The following is a 20,163-nucleotide window of genomic DNA, read 5'->3' on the forward strand; positions in this document are numbered from 1 at the left end:
TACTATTATTATTATTATTATTATTATTATTATTATTATTATTATTATTATTATTATTATTTCTGCATATATTGTGTTCTTAGCCTTAGGATTGTGGGCTGGGTTTGGGATTAGGAAAGGGGCGTACTTGAATTTAAATGTTTATATATATATATATATATATATATTCATTCATTTATTCTATTTTGTTTTTATGTTGTTGTTATTTATGTACAGCACTTTGTGTTACAATGTCATTGTATGAAAATCGCTTTATAAATAAAGTCTGATTGATTGATTGATTGATTGATTGATTGATTGATTGATTGATTGATTGATTGATTGATTGATTGATTGATTGATTGAAATTATGACTTCATCAATCAACCAATAAATAAAGCTTTATTTATTTAGCACTTTTCATACAAATCAAATGAAACTGAAAGTGCTTTACAGCAATTGGAAAACAAAGAAAGAAGCAGAAATAAAATAATGGAAAGACATCAAAAAACTAAATGTATTTTAGAATAGAGACTAATGCACAAAAACAATAATAAAATATGTGCAATTAAAATAAGTTACTTACTTATACTTGAGTTAAAGTCCTGGAGTACTTGCCTTTAAAAAATACTTAAGTATCGGGAGATACAGTCGTCCTTTACAAATCCTTGGACCTGGAGGGACTTTTTAACATGTCTGGCCATTATTTTATTTTTGCTGTAAAGCACTTTGAATTGCATTTGATTTGTATGAAAGGTGCTATATAAATAAAGCTTGATTGATTGATTGAGAAAAGAAAATTCATCAGCTGACTTCAAAGCAAAAGTAGTGAGTAACTAGAGCAGTGATAGAAATGTAGTGGAGTCAAAGTCACAAGTTACTCAAGAATGTGTCTGTCTAATAAAAAGATAACAAGTAAAGCTTCTCAGTCACAGTAACATGAGGAGAAATGTCATGTTCTCCACACTTAAACAATCTGACTGAAACAATCAGTCTAAAAAATCATCTTTGCAACCAACATGCAAACCAGAGTCTAGAGAAAGTATCTCTGATGATACTCAGATGTCTGTTTATCAGATTTATAGACACTGGCTCTGTTAGTCAGACCCTGTGTTCACCGCCAAAGAGTCTCAGTGGTGATATTACACTCTCAGACATTCCTATCAGGACACACTTTCACTCTGACCTTCTTGGGTAATCCTCACCATCAAAAACTCCAGACAACACACATTATCTCTGGAGTCTGACTTCTCTATCAGAGGATACTTTCAGTGTTCAAGTGTTCATGACAAGACGACAGATTACAGACTGGTGGTGCTTGTTGTATCAAGAAGAAGTTATGAAGAAGTGAAACACAGCAAATTCAACATTAAAATACTTATTTTTATTGGAAAGATCATGCTTTTATACTTTACATCTCTCTGACAGGTCACCGTACAAAGATGAGACTGCTTTAAATGATGTTCTCCCACATTTACAAAAACATAATTTACACTAATTCCTGAGTTTCAACACAATACACCAAAAAGAATTGGGAATAGTCCGTCTGCTCAGTTCTTGAGAGGAAGAAGGCTGTCATTTAGGATAACAACATAAACATGGATGGAATAAAAGCAGTTTGCAATGCAGATAAGATTCAGTGAAGGGTTACATGTGTGAGTGTTGTATTTGAAGAGAAAAACATTAAAAAGAGTTTTGTTTTTGTGTTTTTTTCACTGTTCCTGTTCTTCAATTCTTCAATTCTTCAGATCCCAGTGCAGGGAGGACGTTATATAGATTTTGTGTAATGTAATAAATAACACAGAAACAATCACACACACTTGTTCATAACAGCTGCAGCTATGTTTACATCAAACAGCCTAAAAACACATTTGCACAAGCAGATAACCTTCCTTCATTCTAACCTACACTCTACATAAGAAAGCTATCTGCATTAATTTGTACCCCCAAATCATTGTGGAAACTCATAATGTGCTGCACTTTAATCAGCTCAATTATTTTGTGCAAGAGTGCAATCATGAATAATAAGTGCTGAGAAGGATAAACAGCATGTCACCAAATTAAAAACATTCAATGTCCAACAGTTAGTGCAACAGTTGACTGAGCTTTAGAGGCTAAATCAGCAGAATTACTCTGAAAGCAGGCAAATAAGCGAGACAGATATATTTTACTGTCATGGGCAAAAGTGCAACGTGAAAGATCGAGAGGCAGAGAGAGAGAGTCGTTGAGTTTGTGTCTCTGCTGGTGTCCAGACTCTTCCGTCTCCTCTGTCATTTCGAGTAATGGGCGAATGGAGACTCCTCGTTGACTTTGCCCTGGAGAGATAAGAGGTGACATCATGCACTGAACTCATTTACATTAAGGACACAACATATTCAACACACTCATGTCTCTTAATACAGAAGTGGTCTGGTTCATGAGTGTACAGACTCTAATCTGATGCAGACCTCTAAAACTGAAGGTTGTGGTGCTGACTTGGTGCTGTGAGGCTGCAGTGTAACCACAACTCTTTCTGGCTTATCTTATACAGCTCACGATACATTATCCTGCTAATTACCTGGCTACCAACTTAAGAGAAGAGTTGACATTAAGAATTAATTTTTGTACAAATAAAAACCTTTGCAGCTGAAAAATAAGTCCTTTAGATTCTGTTGTTAGCGCTCCCATAGCAGTGTTCTTATCGGCCTACTTTCAGGTTGCGTTAGCATATTTTTCGTTAGCATTGCAGACCATCACAGCAGCATCTTTCCCATAATGTTTATATTTGGATTCTCTTCTCACTCCTCTCGCTAGTTTCCCTCTTTTCTTCTTTTCTCCGCTGATGACTCTGCCGTTAATCAGAAATCTAAAGTTTGTGCATGCTAAATATACTGAGAGTAATGTAGCTCTAGCGAAAGTTCAGACAGGAAGACTATAAAGCAATCCCAGCAGTTGTTTAACTCTCTCTCCCTCGTTCAATAGCTCACCCTCTTCCAGCTGCACGCTCTGGAGCTGTCATTGGTTAATCAGCAGCGGCGCCACCCAATAGCTCAGTGGCACACCCTTATTGTCAGCCTATCAACTCTCTGCTGTCTTTTTAAATGTGTCTCTCTCTCCTGCTAGTTCCTTCTTGCATTGATGGTGCGCACCCCTCCACCTCCCCATCTCCACCTGGTCTCTGCAAGTCTTCAATTCCTAGAATTCATCAACCACCACCACCAGAGTCTGGACTCTAGGGGGATTTCTTCAGCTGCCAAATTCACGCATCCTACGCTCACATTATCCCCATAGAGTCCTTACACCAAAGATTTCTGTCAAGTTCCATCATTCATTCAGTTGCAATAAATAACCTTAATATTCAAATTGAGTCTCTCCTGATTGAAATATTAAAAACATCCTCCATGTTGTTTGCTGATGTTATCGGAAACTAACAATTTTGCCACATTGATAGGGCACCTAGTGGCGTAGAGGTCTAACACAGGACTTCCACCAGATCCGTCTCCGCTCCATCACAGCACCAGATCTGATAGGTTTCTATTCTAGTCAATGTGTTAACTTCCACTGGATCCTCTCCGTTGTGTTCTGGCTGCATCTCTGATCCGGCAGGTCGGAACGCAATGGATCAGATACGCAATACTTCTATTTTTGCCGGGTGCAAGCCTGGAGTCATCAAGTTAGAGGTTTTCAGAGGACCAGAAAGACAACATAGGTCCGGCGGTCCTGCTCCGTAAAGTGTTTCGAAAACGCAACCGGTGGGTGTTGACCGACAAAAGAGCGTGGAGCCGGACCGCAGCAGATCTGAGACAGATCCGGACACGGATCTGGTGGAAGTCCTGTGTAAGCATGCCCCCATGTAAGGAGGCCATAGTCCTTGTTGCATTTGCTGCATGTTACCCCGCTCTCTGCTCCCCATGTTTCCTGTCTCTCTCCAGCTGTCCTCTCAAATAAAGGTGAAAATCCCCCAAAACATAACTTTCAACATGTTTTGTCACCTGGAAGGAGTGAACTCATAAGCTTTATAAATGTGCTGGATGTCTCTGCATGTTTCTGCACAATGATTTGATATGTGTGATCTGATTGTCCCCGGCATCTCTTTAGCTTTTCAAAATGAATTACAATCATGAAAAAGTTTGGACCAATCAGAATCAAGTATTTATCACAGCCAGGTAATAACTCCAATAAGCAGATTTCACATTTTGACACACATGTTGGCTGTTCATGTTGCTGCATATTATTATGCAGCAGTAACTGTGGCAATCAAGATGTATTCTGTCTCTTTTCTCTGCAGAGCTTGGTCACATTTTCACCTGAGATGACATCTAGAAAGAGTCTGAGCTCTAACTAAAACCTCTTCTTCTTATAGAAAGAGTGAAGTCATTTGACTGCACGTCTCTTTGTCTGAGACTGATTTACACAGCCGGGCTTCCTGTTTGTGTGACAGAGAGCGCGGCACACGACTCTGTGCTCACTGCTGAGGAAGGAAGACAAAGAAATGACACCTCTGATGGAGACTTGTGAAAATGCCAGCTCTCAATGACAGTTAAATCCCCTGAGGAAGAAGCTGAAGCCTGCAGCCAGAGTCACACCTTTGTCCCTGTTTAATCTTATGCTACACAATCAACCAGGTGTTGCCCCCTGCTGGTGGAAAATACAGACATCCTGCATAAATAAAACAGAACCTGAACAAGTCTATTCACATCAGATCATTGTTTATTTTACACTCTCCTCCTCCTGATTAAAGCCTCATTTATACTTCTGCATCAAATTGACGGAGTAGCCTACGCTGGAGGTCCGTGTAGCTCCCGTACCTCCACAGAGGCCTACGCATGCGGTAGCTGCTGTGACCGCTAGCAGCTAGCAAAGCTACAGCAAATCAATCTGTACAGTCTCCTCTTATACAATGTTTGCACTCTAGTTAGAGCTGCCATCTGTCCCGTTTTTTCCTAGAATTGTTCTCTTTTTTCACCAGCTCTCCCGGGAAAATAAAAATCTCTGCCAGGACACAACTTGTCCTGTTTTTTGGGGAAATGCAAAAACCTCATTTGATTTCCTTCATTCTGTAGTCTAGAAAAGTCCCCCGTGTTTCTGCGGCTGTTTAAATTGTCTCTGTTTTCTTCCCGTCTTTGTGTGTGTCACACACGCCCCCTAGCGCTCAAAGCGGCTCAAGCAGGGAGGGGAACTTGACCAAAGAGAGAAAGCGAGCTGAATTGACCGACGTACTCCGTGCTGAGGTCGTCTTTTCACCAACTTTTGGCGTCTCCGGTTGAAGCGGGAGGAGAGACGACTGACAAGGAAGGAGATGGAGCAAATACATGCAAACCACCAGCTAGTTACAATCCTGACTGGGCGACGCTGTCAGAGTTTGAATTGGTACGGCCGACCCAGGGAGACTATTTTTCTGCCTCATGCGTTTTTTGTCTGGCGAAAAACTCCAAAGAATTTGAAGGGATTTGGAAATCCACGCAAAAACAAAAAAGCATCAAGCTGTGGAATCAAACAAACAAAAACAGGCAGCCATTGAAACTTTGATGACCAAAAAAGGTTCATCAGAAGAAGACAAGGTGCAGCGGCAGAGCTTACCAGTGTCCTATGTCCAAATTTGATCTTCACTGTGTCAGTCTGAACTGGTAATAGTGGATAATTTTCACAAATCCAAGGTGGCAACCCTAACTCCAGTATAACTTAAGATTAAAACAATCAGGAGTCTGCTTTATAACTTACCATGGGAACATCTTCAAGCCTCTCAAAGTTGGACTTTGGTGCGTCGATACATTTCACGGCAGCGACCGCCAACCCCAGGAGGACGACGATACAGAAGATGCAGATGACAGCAACCAGGCCAGGATTCTTTATCATGTCATCTTTGTTCCACTCGTCTGCAACACCTAAAGGTGAGTTTAAAAAAAAAGTTATCTTCCTTACAACTAAACTGAGCTGTAGTCAAAGAGTGTTAAAGAGGGAATACACTGGTGGAAAAAAAGTTTTTAGACACCCTTAAAAGTTTACACAATCTCAATTTCTTTGTCATGAAATATTTGTGGAAAAAGTCTTATGTGTGTTTCAAGCATTAGACAGACATAAACAAATACAATGATATAGTTTTTGTTTATTTTTTGCAAGAAAAACTAAGAAAACTAAATTCTTCACAGTTTAAATATGTCAGTTCTCAACATTGTCGGTATCAAAGTCAACAAATAACAGAGAATGTCTTCAAAACTGAACCTAAAATAAATAAACCTGGCTGTGACTGTACCAAAAGAAATTGCACTTGAAGACCTAAGAGTGATTCTCAATGCAATATTTCACAAATGCATGGGGTGTCCTAAAACTTTTTTCCGCCAGTGTAAATGTAAAGTTGACACGCCATCAGAGGGCACCAAAGTGCAAAATGTATAAGAACACATGGCAGCAGGTAAATCCTATAAAAATCTGAACCAAAGCAAATATTGACGAGTATGTTTTATAGTCTCCCCTCATGGTTCAAGTACATGTTCTGTTGTTACAGCTGTTTAATGAGTGGTTAAGAGGACTGTATGTTCCTGCTAACAGAGGCTAACTGGTTGCTAATACAACAATGTAAGTGGATTTATTGGTTTATTTTCTTGTTTGACTTGTACTCGTGTGTACTCTGCATACGTCTGAGAGATTATCTGTCAAATTAATCTGACTGAATAATCTTCCTTCGTTTTGTTTCTTTTCTTTTCTGTTGTACGATGGAGAGACAGTTTGACGTGGAGCTAGTTAGCTGGTACTGGTGATCTTCTTCGCTTGCAGTGGCTGGATGTAATTTATGAAGCTTTAAGTGAATAAAAGTAACCAGCAGGCTTTTATTTTGACATAATGATCTCTAGTGGATTTAAAATGTTATCATTTCACTGCAAAAAAAACAGAAAGACTAAATCACCAACAACCACAAAGTGTCTTTGTGTAACATTAAGAGTTACATTTAACCGTTACTATCCGATCCAGAGAACGATGACTAACTCTGACTAACTCTCCAGTCCTGAGCTCTGACAGCAGTCTGACCTGGGCCTGTAGCGTTGGTACTGTTAACGGTGGTGGCTGCAGTCATGCCCAGTGATGTTGATGCTAACGTGGCCGTGGATCCTGTGGAAGCGGTCTGGTGGGACGTCTGTTTGGTCGTTGCATCCTTGGTTGGAGCGCTTGTGCTCTGCGTTCTCCCTTTGGGTGTTTGTGTGGAAACAGGAGGTGGAGGTGTTGTTGACACATTTCCTGAAGGGACTGCAGTCGTAGTTGAGCTCTGGTTTGGAGATGTCAGAGGTTTCTGGGTGCTGTTTTTGGTGGATTTTGGAGGCGGTAAATTGACATTTTTTATCTTTGACACAGTCACTGTGTTTGGGTTCGCAGTAACTGCTGTTGTCTTTGTGACCTGTTTAGTTGCAGAGGAGGTGGTTGCAGCTGCAGAGGAAGTGGTGGTGCCTGCAGAGGAAAAGAAAGCATGAAAACCTCTGAGAGATGTATTGAATGACAAGGAAGAGTTTGTTGTTTTTTCTGGTGATCTATCAACGAGATAAAACGGTGGATTCAGGATGTCTGAGGGCGTTCAAATGGAGAGTACCTGCTGCACATGGTGGAGCACCAGCTCACAGAGAGCTGTAATGTTATCAATGTTAAATTTGTCTGAACAAAAATTAAGTTTTTTATTTAAAAATGTCCTCATGTTTGTTTTTTGTTTTATTTATTTTATTTATTGTATTATTATTCATTTATTTTAGTTGTTTTTTTATTGTTATATTTGTGTCTGATTATATTGTATTTTAATATCTGTACAGCACTTTGGTCAACTGAGGCTGTTTTACATGTGCTTTATAAATAAAGCTTGACTTGACTTATTTCTGTATTTTTAATTACTTTAACTAACTCTGAGACCTTGTTTAACTCAATTTGTCTTTAAATGTAACATGTTTTAAGAAAGATAAGCTGTTTAAAAAATGATGGGTTTCTTTCAAAGCATGGACAGGATATGAATAAATATAACATTATGTGCCTTTATATGTATGTGACAATATAGAAGCCTGTGTTTTTTTGTGTGTGGTTATTTATACATTTATTTATGTATTTTTGAATCCTAGTTTTGATTATTATTATAATATATCCTTTTCTTTCTGTCTTTTTTAATATATAATTTACTTTCTGATTTTGTAACAGTGGAGAGTCACAGAATTTCAAACAAAACATTGTTAAAAATGATTGAACCTGTAAGAAATATATCTCATGTATGTATCATATTGACACAATAAAGTATTACAAAAATTAACATGTTTAAAAAGTCACAAATAAAAAATAAAAGTTAAAAAATAAAATTAATATTGTGATTTATTAAATTCTACTGTTAGAATTGCTGTTTTGAGCTTTATTTTTTCAGTCTTTTACATTTATTTCACAAAGGTGGTCCGTTGTGAAGCCTGATTGCTTTTCTGATTTAATTGTTAAGTCTGTTGAACCCTTTCTAAAGTTGGTGTTTCAGCTTAGCACACCAAAATAAACACCAGCATTGTTATTATGTATGCAGAGCGTCTCAGACCTCAGTGACCCCAACCAGGGACAAACTCACCAATCACAACTCTTTAAAAAACATGTAACAACACTTCCTCCTGTTACAAAACTTTTTCAAGAATCCTCAAAGACTGTTATTCATCAATTCAAAAAATATGTTTTAAGATTGCAACAATATTTCTTAATCCAGGAAATGATATATAGTTTTTGTTGCTTGGTTGTGAAAAGGGAAGAAACATATCATGATGAAGGTGAGTTTGATGTCAAGCCTCCATCCTTCTCCAAATAAACTTTAGAGAAGTGGACCGAATATTTCATCACTAAGATGTTAAGAACTGTCTTTGGAGAGTCTTTAAATAACAGCATGCATGGCCCTGATACAGTTATAGACTTTTACTTTACAATGATCTAATTTACTAAACTGTGCAACTATAAAATATGATGATGCGGATGATGCTGTTCTTATTAGGGCCCGAGCACTGAGCACTGACACAGTGGTGGCGAGGCCCTCTTATATTTAAACTTTGTTTATTGATTTTCACATAGAAAAACAGTCACATCCAAAATTAGAAGTTTACACATTTCCTTTTTCTTTGAACAAAGAAACACACAAATGACATACTAAATACAAAACAACAAATAACCCCCCACCCCGACACATACTCCCTCCAGACTAACTAGATAGAATTCCAAAAATGGAAAACATAAGATAAAAAGCAAGTATAATAAAAATAAACCGATGAAAGCAATAATCTGAACATAGTAAGACACACCATGTTGATGCTCAGTCTAAAGACATACAGCAAGCCGAGCTCTCAACATAAGACAAGAAAGGGCCCTCTTGAAACCTGAGGAATTATTGTTGTCTTGCTTCTACAGCAGTTCAACAACAGGCTTTAACATGTCGGCTGTATGGGAGTATTTTGAACTACGCTCCTGAAAACAACCGATTTAACTGTACTGTTATTGTTTTGTGAATGAAATTGTATCGGTATCTAGATGAGTTTGAAAATACTTGCACAATGGATATCACCAAAAATTAAATATTGTGCATCTCAAGGTATAGCTATCCTTCTTTGAGCGACACACGAGGAGGTTCATCTGAGGGTACACTCAAACATTAAGACTTAGAGGCACTTTATTGGGGCACCATTGGTCAAGCAGTTTCAGTGTGTGCCCCTTGTACAGAGGCTGTTGTCCTCATCCTCATGGTCTCTGGTTCAACTCCTGGTCCCAAACATTTGCTGCGTGTCTTCCCCTGCTCTCTGCTATCCACATTTCCTCTGTCTCTCTTCAGCTGTCGATCAATAAAGGTGGAAATGCCCCAAAAATGTAAAAAATAAAAATAAAAAATGTCATTAATTTCATTAAAGTTACTAACCATAGACCTTTCTGGAGTCCCTGAGCTCCCTTGTCTTGTAGGTTCCTCTGGATCTCTGCTGCTGTGGACATGCCAGACTCCACTTGCTACAACTACTACTATCCGTCTCCCCACTATCATCTCTCTCTCTCTCTTCATCTCCCTCTATCCCTCTCTCCAACACGGTCTCAGCAGATGTGTGTCTAACATGAGTCTGGTCCTGCTGGAGGTTTCTGCCTGTTAAAGGAAGTTTGTCCTTGCCACTGTAACTTGCTAAATGCTGCAAAGTGCTCTGCTCATGGTGGATTAAGATGAGATCAGACTGAGTCCTGTCTGTAAGATGGGACTGGATCTGATCCGGTCTTGTGGTTGGGTCTTTGTTAATAATAAAACGGTAGGTCTAGACCGGCTCTGTTTGGAAAGAGTCTGAGGAGAACATTTGTTGTGATTTGGTGCTTTATAAATAAAGATTAATTGATTAATTGATTGATACCTTAAGTTCATTTCTGGATTTTTAATGATGACTGATTTTTATCAGCAGTGATGTGTAATTGTCGGTTATAGTTCAGATAACATTTTATGACTCATTGAGGGAGAACAACACACGTATGTGTTATATAATGACATCATGTTATTCTACATTGGTTAGGGTGTGGTAGATTTTATCAAAGGTGTGGTTCACACGTAGATCATTCATTGAAAATAATTTATAGAGTCTCAAAGTCGGAGTATTTAAAGCTCCTGTGAGGAGCTTTCTGTTTGTGAGGATTTGGCGCCCCCCGTGGACAAAGTGATACGTCTTACCTGTGCATGTGTAAATATTTTTTCTCCCCCTGCTTTTTTTGATACTCAAACATGACTCTCTCTAAAAATCTCTCCACTGTGGCTTTGTCTCAGTGTGCTGTCAGTCATCTGGCGTGACACCGAACCCTCGCAGTGGTTACAGGCATTAAGACTTACAATATATACACTACCAGTCAAAAGTTTGGACACACCTTCTCATTCAATGTTTTTATTAATCTTAATTATTTCCAACATTGTAGATTAATACTGAAGACATCAAAACTATGACATAATCTGGTTTTGCCATAATCTGGATTACAACAGTAGTCAAATAGGGCTATCCATTGTGTACTAACCCTACCTCTGAACAACACAACTGATGGTCTCAAACACATTAAGAAGGCAAGTCATTCTACAAATGAACTCTTGACAAGGCTCATGTTCATTAGAAACCATTCCAGGAGACCACTTCATGAAGCAGACTGAGAGAATACCAAGAGTGTGCAAAGCTGTCATGAAGGAAAAAGGGGGCTACTTTACAGAATCTAAAATATAAAACAGATTCTGCTTTGTTTAACACTTTACTGTTCATTAAATAATTCCATATATGTTCTTTCATAGTTTAGATGTCTTCAGTATTAATCTACAGTGTTTACAATAATTAAAATAAATACAAACCCTTGAATGAGAAGGTGTTTCCAAACTTTTGACTGGTAGTGTAAATATAGTCAGTCATGTTTCTAATGGTCTTGTGTTTTTTGTAGGTCTGAATAAAAAAAGCTGTAAATTTCAGTATGTTTCATAATAAGTTAAAATCCCTTACAGTAGCTTTAAAGTTCAGTTTTGACAGAAGTACAGTCTACAGCTATCATGTGGCTTTAAGTCATACCAATAATATTTGATACTTCTACATATAATATTAGTCTGTGTTTATTGCAGCTCCAGTGCAGCTACTTCAATCTTAAATTGAGACTCTGAGGGGTACATTTTAATTTCTGAATCTCAAATTTAAAGTCAAAGTGAAAGTAATTTCCCTGCAGAGCAAACACTAAACCTCAACCTCTGCCGTCACTCCACCTGCAGATGAAGATATTGTCTCCCTTGATCAACATCTCCATTACAGCCTCTGAATGAAGAGTGAAGGGAGTCTGTTTTGTGGACTAGTGAAGCTGAACTGTTGACTCTGCTGCCTCTTTAATAAAGCAGCATCAACAGCCCGTCAGGTAATGATTTGTTTGCACTGGTGAAGTAGACAGTAGTGTTGGTTCTGTGCATGCTTGTGGGTGTGTGTTAGCGCATGCATTAGCAGTGTTTGCAGAAGTAGCAGACACCACAGATGGTTTAGCTCAGCTTCACGCTCACTGATTAAATATTTGCTTTAATTTCCACCTAGACGTGACCTTCCCTTTTACCTTAAGTTACTCTCATGGTTTGATAAAAAAGCAGTTCATATTCTCCTTGAAATGTTTGAATTACATCCCAATTTGATGGACGGAAAGACAGTTTATACACATGTACATACATACAGGAATATATTGCTTGAACATAAAGTTTCCTGTGATTTACAAAGATTCATTTTGGCTTCAGAAGTTACTAAATAATGCATTAGCAGACATTAAAATGATTCAAAACACAAAGTTTTGCAGCATATTGAGAGAAAAGCTGTGTCAGACTTCCTCACGAGCCTCCCTCTCACTGCAGGAAGCTCTCCATTTGCATAACTTTGCATCTCTTTAAGACTTTGACGCAGCGTTCAGGCTGATCCTCAAACAAACCGACACATTAGTTTAACTGGAAAAACTCTAAAAAGTTGACTCACCTGTACAGACACTCACTGTGAGCAGGAACAGCAGTACAGTACGGTACATCGCTGCAGGCATGTTGAAAGAGGAAAAGGCTGGTGGTCATATCGACGACTTTCAAACACACACACACACATACACACACACTACATCCTTGACAGCAGGATGTGTAGAGCACCTGAGGAGGAGTGCTCTAAATGGTGGGTTGGTGCGTATTGAATCCTCCAGGCTGGTTAGTCAATGTTTGATCACAGATCTGTATTTGCTTACAGTAACAGCTGACGCTTCCCAACACTGACTGCTCTATCATGATGATCCAAACTCAACAAGAGAGTCAGAGTTTACCTTGGTGGAGCTCAAAACTCAGAGTGGAAAAATAAATTCTGAGACTGCTCTGTTTATCCCATAGCTTACTTTGTTTGCAATCTATTTTTGTTAAGAAAGCATGTCATTGCACTTCCTCAGCTTTTTTTCTGTCCGCTTCCAGTGTTTTGTACCAGTTTGAATCATAGACTGTATAATAAATGGATGTAGTATCTGTGACGTCACCCATCTGTTTCTGAAGCCCTGTTTTGAAGTCGATCGTCGGTGGGTGCCATATTGGAAATGTTGAACTCAACCTAACTTCTGTGGAGCTAGTGTGAGGTAAGGAGGCGGCCTTTAGCCTCCTCACTAACAGCTACAGTGTTCCCACCTGTCAATCAAGTCAGCTGTGCCTCTAATTATGAGTGTGTGTCATAGAGAAATGAGCTATTCAGACTAAAAGAAGCGGCAACCTCCGGTCTCAAACTATGAAGCCCATGCGGAAGTGTTATAAAACTGAAATACATCGAGAATCTGCTTGAGGCTGGCTGCAGAAACACAGGAAACCACATAGACATCAATTCAAAAAAGACGATATTTGCAGCATTAATAAACATGTTTACAGCCTGGTTTGAAAAACGGTTTGGCCCTACGTAGCTCATCTCTCTAATGGCACACACTGTACGGGGGGTGAATTTTTTTCTAACGCGACGGTTCAGAAGATATTAAGATCATGAGTTTTGCCCAAATAAGGACATGACTGACTTGACTCCCGGTCGGGAACACTGCTGTTGGCTAAGAGGCTCAAACTCCACCTCTTTACGTCACACTCTGCCTGGTTGAGTTCTGCAATTCCAATAAGGCTGCCGCCGTTGATTGGCTTCAAAACAGCACTCAGGAACAGATGGTTGACGTCACGGAGACTACGTAAATTATTTATACAGTCTCTGGACTAAACTTGTTTTTTGAACCAGGCTGTAAACATTTCTGCTGTAAAGATCAGCTTTCTTACATGGTGGGGATGGGCAAGGATTTTCAAATATTCAAATATTCGTTCACTTTGTAAAATTCGAAGAGTTACTTTGATTATTTCTCCATTTTAAAAGTACAATTTCTAATCGTCTTCACCGGTGCCTGGTTGTAATACAGTATTCCCGCCAGACGGTGGCTACACAGCATCTTAAAGCTGTTTGCTAACCGCATTAAGTAACAGGAGAAGAAGAAAACATTACAACAGTCGCAGCGATTTTCTCTGTTTCTGAATCTCACACTACTACACGTGTATTTCCAGAGACTGAGCATGGCTGTAAAATGTAAACACACGCGCCACGCCGCGTCACAGAAACACCGACATAGAGATCGAGACAGACGCTGTCAGTGCTCGATACTAGCAGCACCTTGTCCCTCTGCTGGTTAACAAGACTGCCACACAAACTGGACATTAATGGGACAGGTGTGTGAGGGGGGGAATTATTTGAATAATCGTTGAATAGATGCCAATGACTATCAAATGATTTTTTCGGCTTGAAATGCCCATATCTATTGAATGGGTGTGTATGTGGTTTCTGGTACTTCTGCAGCCAACCTCTAGTGGACATTTGAGGAACTGCAGTTTTTAGAACTTCCTTATTGGTTTCATTTCTTGCAGAATTGTACGTACATCGTTTCGTTACTGTAAGTATCCTTTTTGATTTGCTCAACAGGTTCCAAGGATCTCAACATTAAGAGTATTTCAGAAGCTCTGTTGGCCTGTGCGCCCCATGTACAGAGGATATAGTCCTCATCGCTGTGGTCGCTGGTTCGACTCCAGAAATAAGCAAATCAGAATTCTTATCCTCTTCTAAATTTAAATCAGTTTGTATAATAAAAGATTCTGAGCAGCAACATGTTTTTCTGAAAGAGTGGATACTCTGCGATCGAGAGAAAAGATAAACTACGACCGTTTTTAGTCCCCAAACTTAATTTAAAGACAAAACAAAATCATCACAAACTCTAAAACTGAATTTCTTTTCAATTTATTTTATTAAAGTTGAAAGGTTTGATGTGATTCAAGTTACTTGTTTCCATCTTTTTAAGTTAAATCAAATATTTAAATGTATAATAAACTCAAAAATATCAACAATAACAAAAACAATCATTAGCATTCAGACTTCCTCTGATGTATGTTTGTTCTGAAGTTAGTTTAAAGTTATGTTCATCACAGACTGAAGTTTAAACAGCTGATGATCAGTGAAGCTGCTTTAAATCAACAATGATTCTTAATGTCAGAGCAGTAACGTACAGTCACACTCACACTGAAAACAAAACCACAGCAGTCACAAGTTTTAACACGACTGGCACTGAAGCTCTGAAGCTTTCTCCTCCAGAGGTTTGGACGATGGGAGCGCGTCCTTCTGTTCGTCCACGACACTGATGTCTGATGTTACGGCGGGTGGGTGGCTGTCATCCTGAGAACACAGCAGAGACAAAAACCTCATTAATGTCACTTTTCTTTAAGGTGCTGAGACAGAAGAAGACTTTGTTGAATGGGAAAAACAGGATGAGAGTATTGTTTGGTTGACATATGCTGAATCATTCCCCCTCTCTCTCTCTCTCTCTCTCTCTCGCTCTCTCTCTCTCTCTCTCTCTCTCTCTCTCTCTCTCTCTCTCTCTCTGTCTCCACAAATTTGTCCCTTTCATTGTCAGTCCTTTTAAAACTTGTACAAATGAAGTTCATAGTATTAGAATGGTTTCTAACAGGTGCAGATTTAGTCTATTGGTGAAGTTGCGTTCCCTTAAAGCGGTATGGCCTGGGGTTTGATTCCAGCCTGCGCCCCATTTCCTGCATGTCCTTCACCCACTGTCCACTGGTTTCCTACTCTATCCACGCTCCTCTCCTCTATCAATTAAGGTGTAAAAGCCCAAAAATATAACTTAAAAAAAATAATAATAAGAAGAAGAATATTTTAAAAATAAATAAGAAGAAGAAGAAGAAGAAGAAGAAGAAGAAGAAGAAGAATATACGAATAACTTCTTGCAACTGAGAGTGATATAACATTTAATACCCATGAAAACATTGAATAAAAAATATATTCAACACCATTAATCTGAAATCTATGACCTGATGAAGCCACTCATGGCTGACTCACCCTGTGTTTGATGTAGGACATGTAGGTGTCCCATCCTAAGCTGATGAGGTTGACGTACATGACGCGGTATGTGGGCGAGATGAAGTAGAAGCTGAACATCTGAGACGCCGGCCAAACACACCAGTCAGCCTGTGGAGGAGACCAAAGATGAGCATGAAGAAACCTGTTGGAGCTGTGAGTGTTGGGGTTAATGATGGATCGGTCTAAAAACACTCCACTCAAGAAAAGGTTGTTTGTAGGTGTATCTGGTAGGGCTGTGGGCGTTTAGTTGCCTAAACACTGAAATGATAATATATCATATGTTGTGTCTGAAGCCTGGTTTATACTTCTGTGTCCAAAAACGGGCGCCATATTGGAAATACTGAACTCAACCTAACTTCTGTACAGCGAGTGTGAGGTAACGAGGCGGGGTTTGAGCCTCCTCGTCAACAGCTACAGTGTTCCCGCCTGTCAATCAAGTCAGCTGTACAAAACTTGTATCTTAATATCTTCTAAACTGAAGCGTTATGAACCCCCCCCGTACAGTGTGTGCCAATAGAGAAATGAGCTATCCAGACTAAAATCGTTTTTTTGGATCAGGCTGTAAACATGTTTAATTCTGCTGTAAAGATCGTCTTCTTTGAATGGGTGTGTATGTGGTTTCAGCTACTTCCAGAGCCAGCCTCAAGTGGACACTCGAGGAACTGCAGTTTTTAGCACTTCCACATTGGCTTCATTTCTTGCATCGTGAGGATGCTGAGTGACAATGTAAGTACCTGACACAGATCTACATGTTGGATCCTCTGAGGTGGACTTACCTTATAAAATTCCCAGAACTTCTCTCTAAACTCCTCAAACCCTTTAAACACACCGTGTCCCTCCAGGATATCCATACCTGCATCAAACAGAGAGGTCGGTCATTGTGCGTCAACAGTTTATCTCTTTACAGTTGACCTTTGAACTCTTTAAAATAACCCTTTTATCAGTATCACGTCTTTCAGTATGATCTATGACTCATCAGGCTGTCTCATGGTCGTGTGCGTCATAAAGAAACTGTTTGAACTCACACACCGACAGATATTGAGACGTGTACGTTTGCACTGTGAAAGGAGAAGACTGACAACTCTGATTTTTTTTCCTCACCTACAAAATACATCAGCGTCATCGTCGGTGAAGCAATCATCTGATCCACCAGAACCTTCTTGCAGACTGTCCCCAGAGCTGTTCCAACAAACCTTTTGTCTATCCAGGTGTACCACCAGTGCATCGGGGGACCCATGGAGCAGCCGCACACAAACATGCGGCCTTAAGGGGGGAGAAGAACAGGAACGGGGTCATTTTTTTATAAAGACAGGCATGGGTTCAGCAGTTTGAGGATGAGAGAGCTTAATGTAGGTTCAATATGCTGACTGAGCAGTGTGTCAGGATGTTGAATTGAAAGAGTTTGGGATTTTGGGAAAAAGAAAAGGTGAGACGTTGAGCCACTAGAGGTGAGAAAATGCAAGATGTTCAAGAGGGATGATATATCAAAATGGGAATGAAAAATTAAAGCAATCATCACAGTTGCTCTTATACAAGATAAAGTAAGAATATCAGAATGTTAATAGAAAGAAGTAAAAAAATTAAATATAAATACTTGTGAAAAATAAAATAATAAAAACAATACAATTAAAATAAATGGGAATTAAAATAAATATAAAATATAAAATAAAATAAAATAATAAATAAATATTAAATAAATAATAAAAACAATACAAATAAAATAAATATTACAAATTTATAAAATAAATAGAAATTAAAAAATATATATATAAAATACAGAATCAAAAAATTAAAAAATAATATTAAATGAATAAATATACAAAAAATAAAATAAAGTAAAGAAAAAAAAACATTGTGATCATGTATGTTAAAAGATTAAAGGTGTCATGATAAAACAACAAAGTTTCAGATATCTTGCATCATGTGAGATTCATGGCCATATAAACTTTTAAGGGATTACACACCCCCTCACTGCTTCTCTTTGCACTGGTAAAAAAATAAGTTGCATGTTGCTACAATCCACCCAGTGTGCTGTGCATGTATTGCTCAATATGTTATGTATTTCTCAATGTATTTGCCACAAGCCACACACAACGTTGATCTCTGCTGAATGTGAAACCAGCAGAGTTTTGCAGAAGTGCAAAGTCATGAAGTCCTGCCCCACTTGTGCAGATTCTGTCTTTATAAGGATCTTAATCATCATCAAAGGTTATCAACAGTTTAATATTATCTGCAGAAGTTAAAGGGCCTCACACAGCTATGAATCCTCTTCCAGATGGAGCAATTCACCCGCTCCTTTTAAGGCTGCAGGAGCGTGTCCCACATTGGTCGGACGTTCACCTGGCTTCACCTTTATCTCTCCCGCATACAGAGGTGTACTCGGGGGGGAGCAGCTGCCCTCATGTCTGAAAGTAACCGTGCTGAAGTGGATTCCACTGTACTAGATAAAACATTACAAACTGCCTTCCTGGGGCTCTTTCAGTGGGAAACACATAAAGGTTGTTCTTGTAGATGTCCTTCCAGTGGATAACATGTAAAAAAGTTCCCTCTGGATGTCCTTACAGTAAACTTCAGGTGTAAAAAGGACGCTCTAGTTGCTGCTTTAGTGAGAAAATGCAAAATAGCGTCCTCTGGATGCCCTTGAAGGTAATTATGTTATTTTAATAATGTAATATAATCAATAATATAGAAATACATCAAAAACTTAGTGTTTTCTCCTCACAATATTTAATTTCCACCACATTTGGTCACAAAAATATTCACCATGATGCAGGAATTAAGTGTTAGATGACCCCCAGACCCTCCTCTTGTTACCTCTGCCTCAGTACCTTTAAATGAACCTTAATCTGTGGCTACCAGGGGTTTGAAAGCAGGTGCCCTCTTTTTGTTTTCATGCCCTTCAAACAGCCTGAGTACACCTCTGCCCTCACCTGTCCTCTTCCAGTCGTAAAGTCTTCTCGAATCTTTATGCTTCTCCCAGTTCTGCTGCACACTGTCCCCCAGCGCCAGCAGCCCTCCTCCACTCAGGGTGTTGGTGAGCATCAGGTATCTGCTGTCGAACATGGTCCGCCATGTGAACCGGAACCACACCATGTTGTCTGGATCTCAGAGAGAGGACTGTCATCAAGAGAGGATACAATCCGCTCTGCAGCGACGAGAAGAAGCTCCGGGGATATTTACGAAGATTTTACTAAACACAGCTTATATCTGAAAAGTCCACAAGAAGGACTTTAAAGACACCCAATGAGAGGGGGAGAGTTTGTAACCACTCCTCAGAGAAAGTGTTCTCAGAATAAACATGTACAACAACTTAAGACAAACAAGAAGACACAATTAAAGGTCCTCTGCCCTCCTGCACACATCCACAGGCTCCCCTCAGGCCTGTCCTCACACTTTCACTAATCTTTGAGTATACACACGACTGCAGAGGCTCCTTTAATAATACAACTTTATTCTCTTTGTTTATTCTCAGGAGATCAAACCTCAACTTTATTGAGTTTGTGGAGGAGTGTGACGGGTTTATTTGGGGCTGAATCTTTCCAAAGTTGAGGATACGTTGGTGGCCTTACTTCATGGGAACACATCCATTCCTTTTTTATTCTGTTCATTCATTCAGTTTCAAAACTATCACAATCCAAAGCAGAACACCTGCCGCCCTCTCTACTGTCTGATCTCACGTGATCACTGAGGTCCGATCTGTTCTCCATGACTCTGCACGTGTTACAACCTCCGCCCTCAGGTGTCTGTGTTGCACCGTAGTGAGGAGTGAAAACCTCACGTGAGCTCGTTCACCTTCTGGACTCCAGTTTGTCTCCAGCCCTGACTTCAATTTTACACAAGTCACAAGTCCCCCGTCTTCATATTTCAGCTTACAGAGCTCAGATTACATCTTCTATATATTTAAAGGCCGACCAACACCGCTGCATACTTTTACATTCAGGAGTTCACCTTAAGAGATAACAATCCATGTTTCATCTGTAGGAAATTGTACTTTAAACCAGCTCCAATACTCTAACATCCTAAACCAAACATCCCCTAGAACACTAACGCTCCCAACATTCAGGCCTGCTCATCGTACCTAAAGTCTCTAAAAGTAGTATGGGAGGTAGAGCCTTCAGTTATCAGGCACCTCTCCTTCAGTACCAGCCAGGTTCTGGGAGGCAGACACCCTCTCTACTTTTAAGAGTAGGCTTCAAACTTTCCTTTTTGATGAAGCTTATAGTTAGAGCTGGATCAGGCTTGGACCAGCTCTTAGTTATGCTGCTATAGGCTTAGACTGACACACTGGGAT

General features: G+C 39.4%; 2 protein-coding genes across 2 annotated transcripts; both read right to left on the minus strand.

Moving 5' to 3' along the window:
- Positions 1-1,341: 1,341 nt before the first annotated feature.
- LOC117826021 (cell wall protein RBR3-like) lies at positions 1,342-12,617 on the minus strand. Its single transcript, XM_034702012.1, has 4 exons — positions 12,438-12,617; positions 6,985-7,398; positions 5,680-5,843; positions 1,342-2,294 (listed from the first exon to the last, which is right to left on the minus strand). The coding sequence occupies exons 1-4, from the start codon at positions 12,496-12,498 to the stop codon at positions 2,250-2,252; spliced, it is 684 nt and encodes a 227-aa protein (XP_034557903.1). The 5' UTR covers positions 12,499-12,617; the 3' UTR covers positions 1,342-2,249.
- Positions 12,618-14,774: 2,157 nt separating this feature from the next.
- LOC117804962 (mpv17-like protein 2) lies at positions 14,775-19,036 on the minus strand. Its single transcript, XM_034673448.1, has 5 exons — positions 18,803-19,036; positions 16,974-17,135; positions 16,649-16,725; positions 15,852-15,980; positions 14,775-15,170 (listed from the first exon to the last, which is right to left on the minus strand). The coding sequence occupies exons 1-5, from the start codon at positions 18,963-18,965 to the stop codon at positions 15,048-15,050; spliced, it is 654 nt and encodes a 217-aa protein (XP_034529339.1). The 5' UTR covers positions 18,966-19,036; the 3' UTR covers positions 14,775-15,047.
- Positions 19,037-20,163: the final 1,127 nt, after the last annotated feature.

Source organism: Notolabrus celidotus, chromosome 2, assembly GCF_009762535.1.
Source record: "Notolabrus celidotus isolate fNotCel1 chromosome 2, fNotCel1.pri, whole genome shotgun sequence".
Lineage (NCBI taxonomy): Eukaryota > Metazoa > Chordata > Actinopteri > Labriformes > Labridae > Notolabrus > Notolabrus celidotus.

Bases quoted from the DNA above. Each gene is read 5' to 3' on its own strand.
- LOC117804962 (XM_034673448.1), bottom strand. From the start codon at position 18,965: ATGGTGTGGTTCCGGTTCACATGGCGGACCATGTTCGACAGCAGATAC. The intron at 17,136-18,802 runs GTGAGGGCAGAG...TCCCCCCTTAAG, and splicing joins TTACGACTGGAAGAGGACAG to GCCGCATGTTTGTGTGCGGC. The intron at 16,726-16,973 runs GTGAGGAAAAAA...TGTTTGATGCAG, and splicing joins GACGCTGATGTATTTTGTAG to GTATGGATATCCTGGAGGGA.
- LOC117826021 (XM_034702012.1), bottom strand. From the start codon at position 12,498: ATGCCTGCAGCGATGTACCGTACTGTACTGCTGTTCCTGCTCACAGTG. The intron at 5,844-6,984 runs GTCAGACTGCTG...ACTCACCTTTAG, and splicing joins TACCAACGCTACAGGCCCAG to GTGTTGCAGACGAGTGGAAC. The intron at 2,295-5,679 runs GTAAGTTATAAA...TTATCTCTCCAG, and splicing joins GGCTTGAAGATGTTCCCATG to GGCAAAGTCAACGAGGAGTC.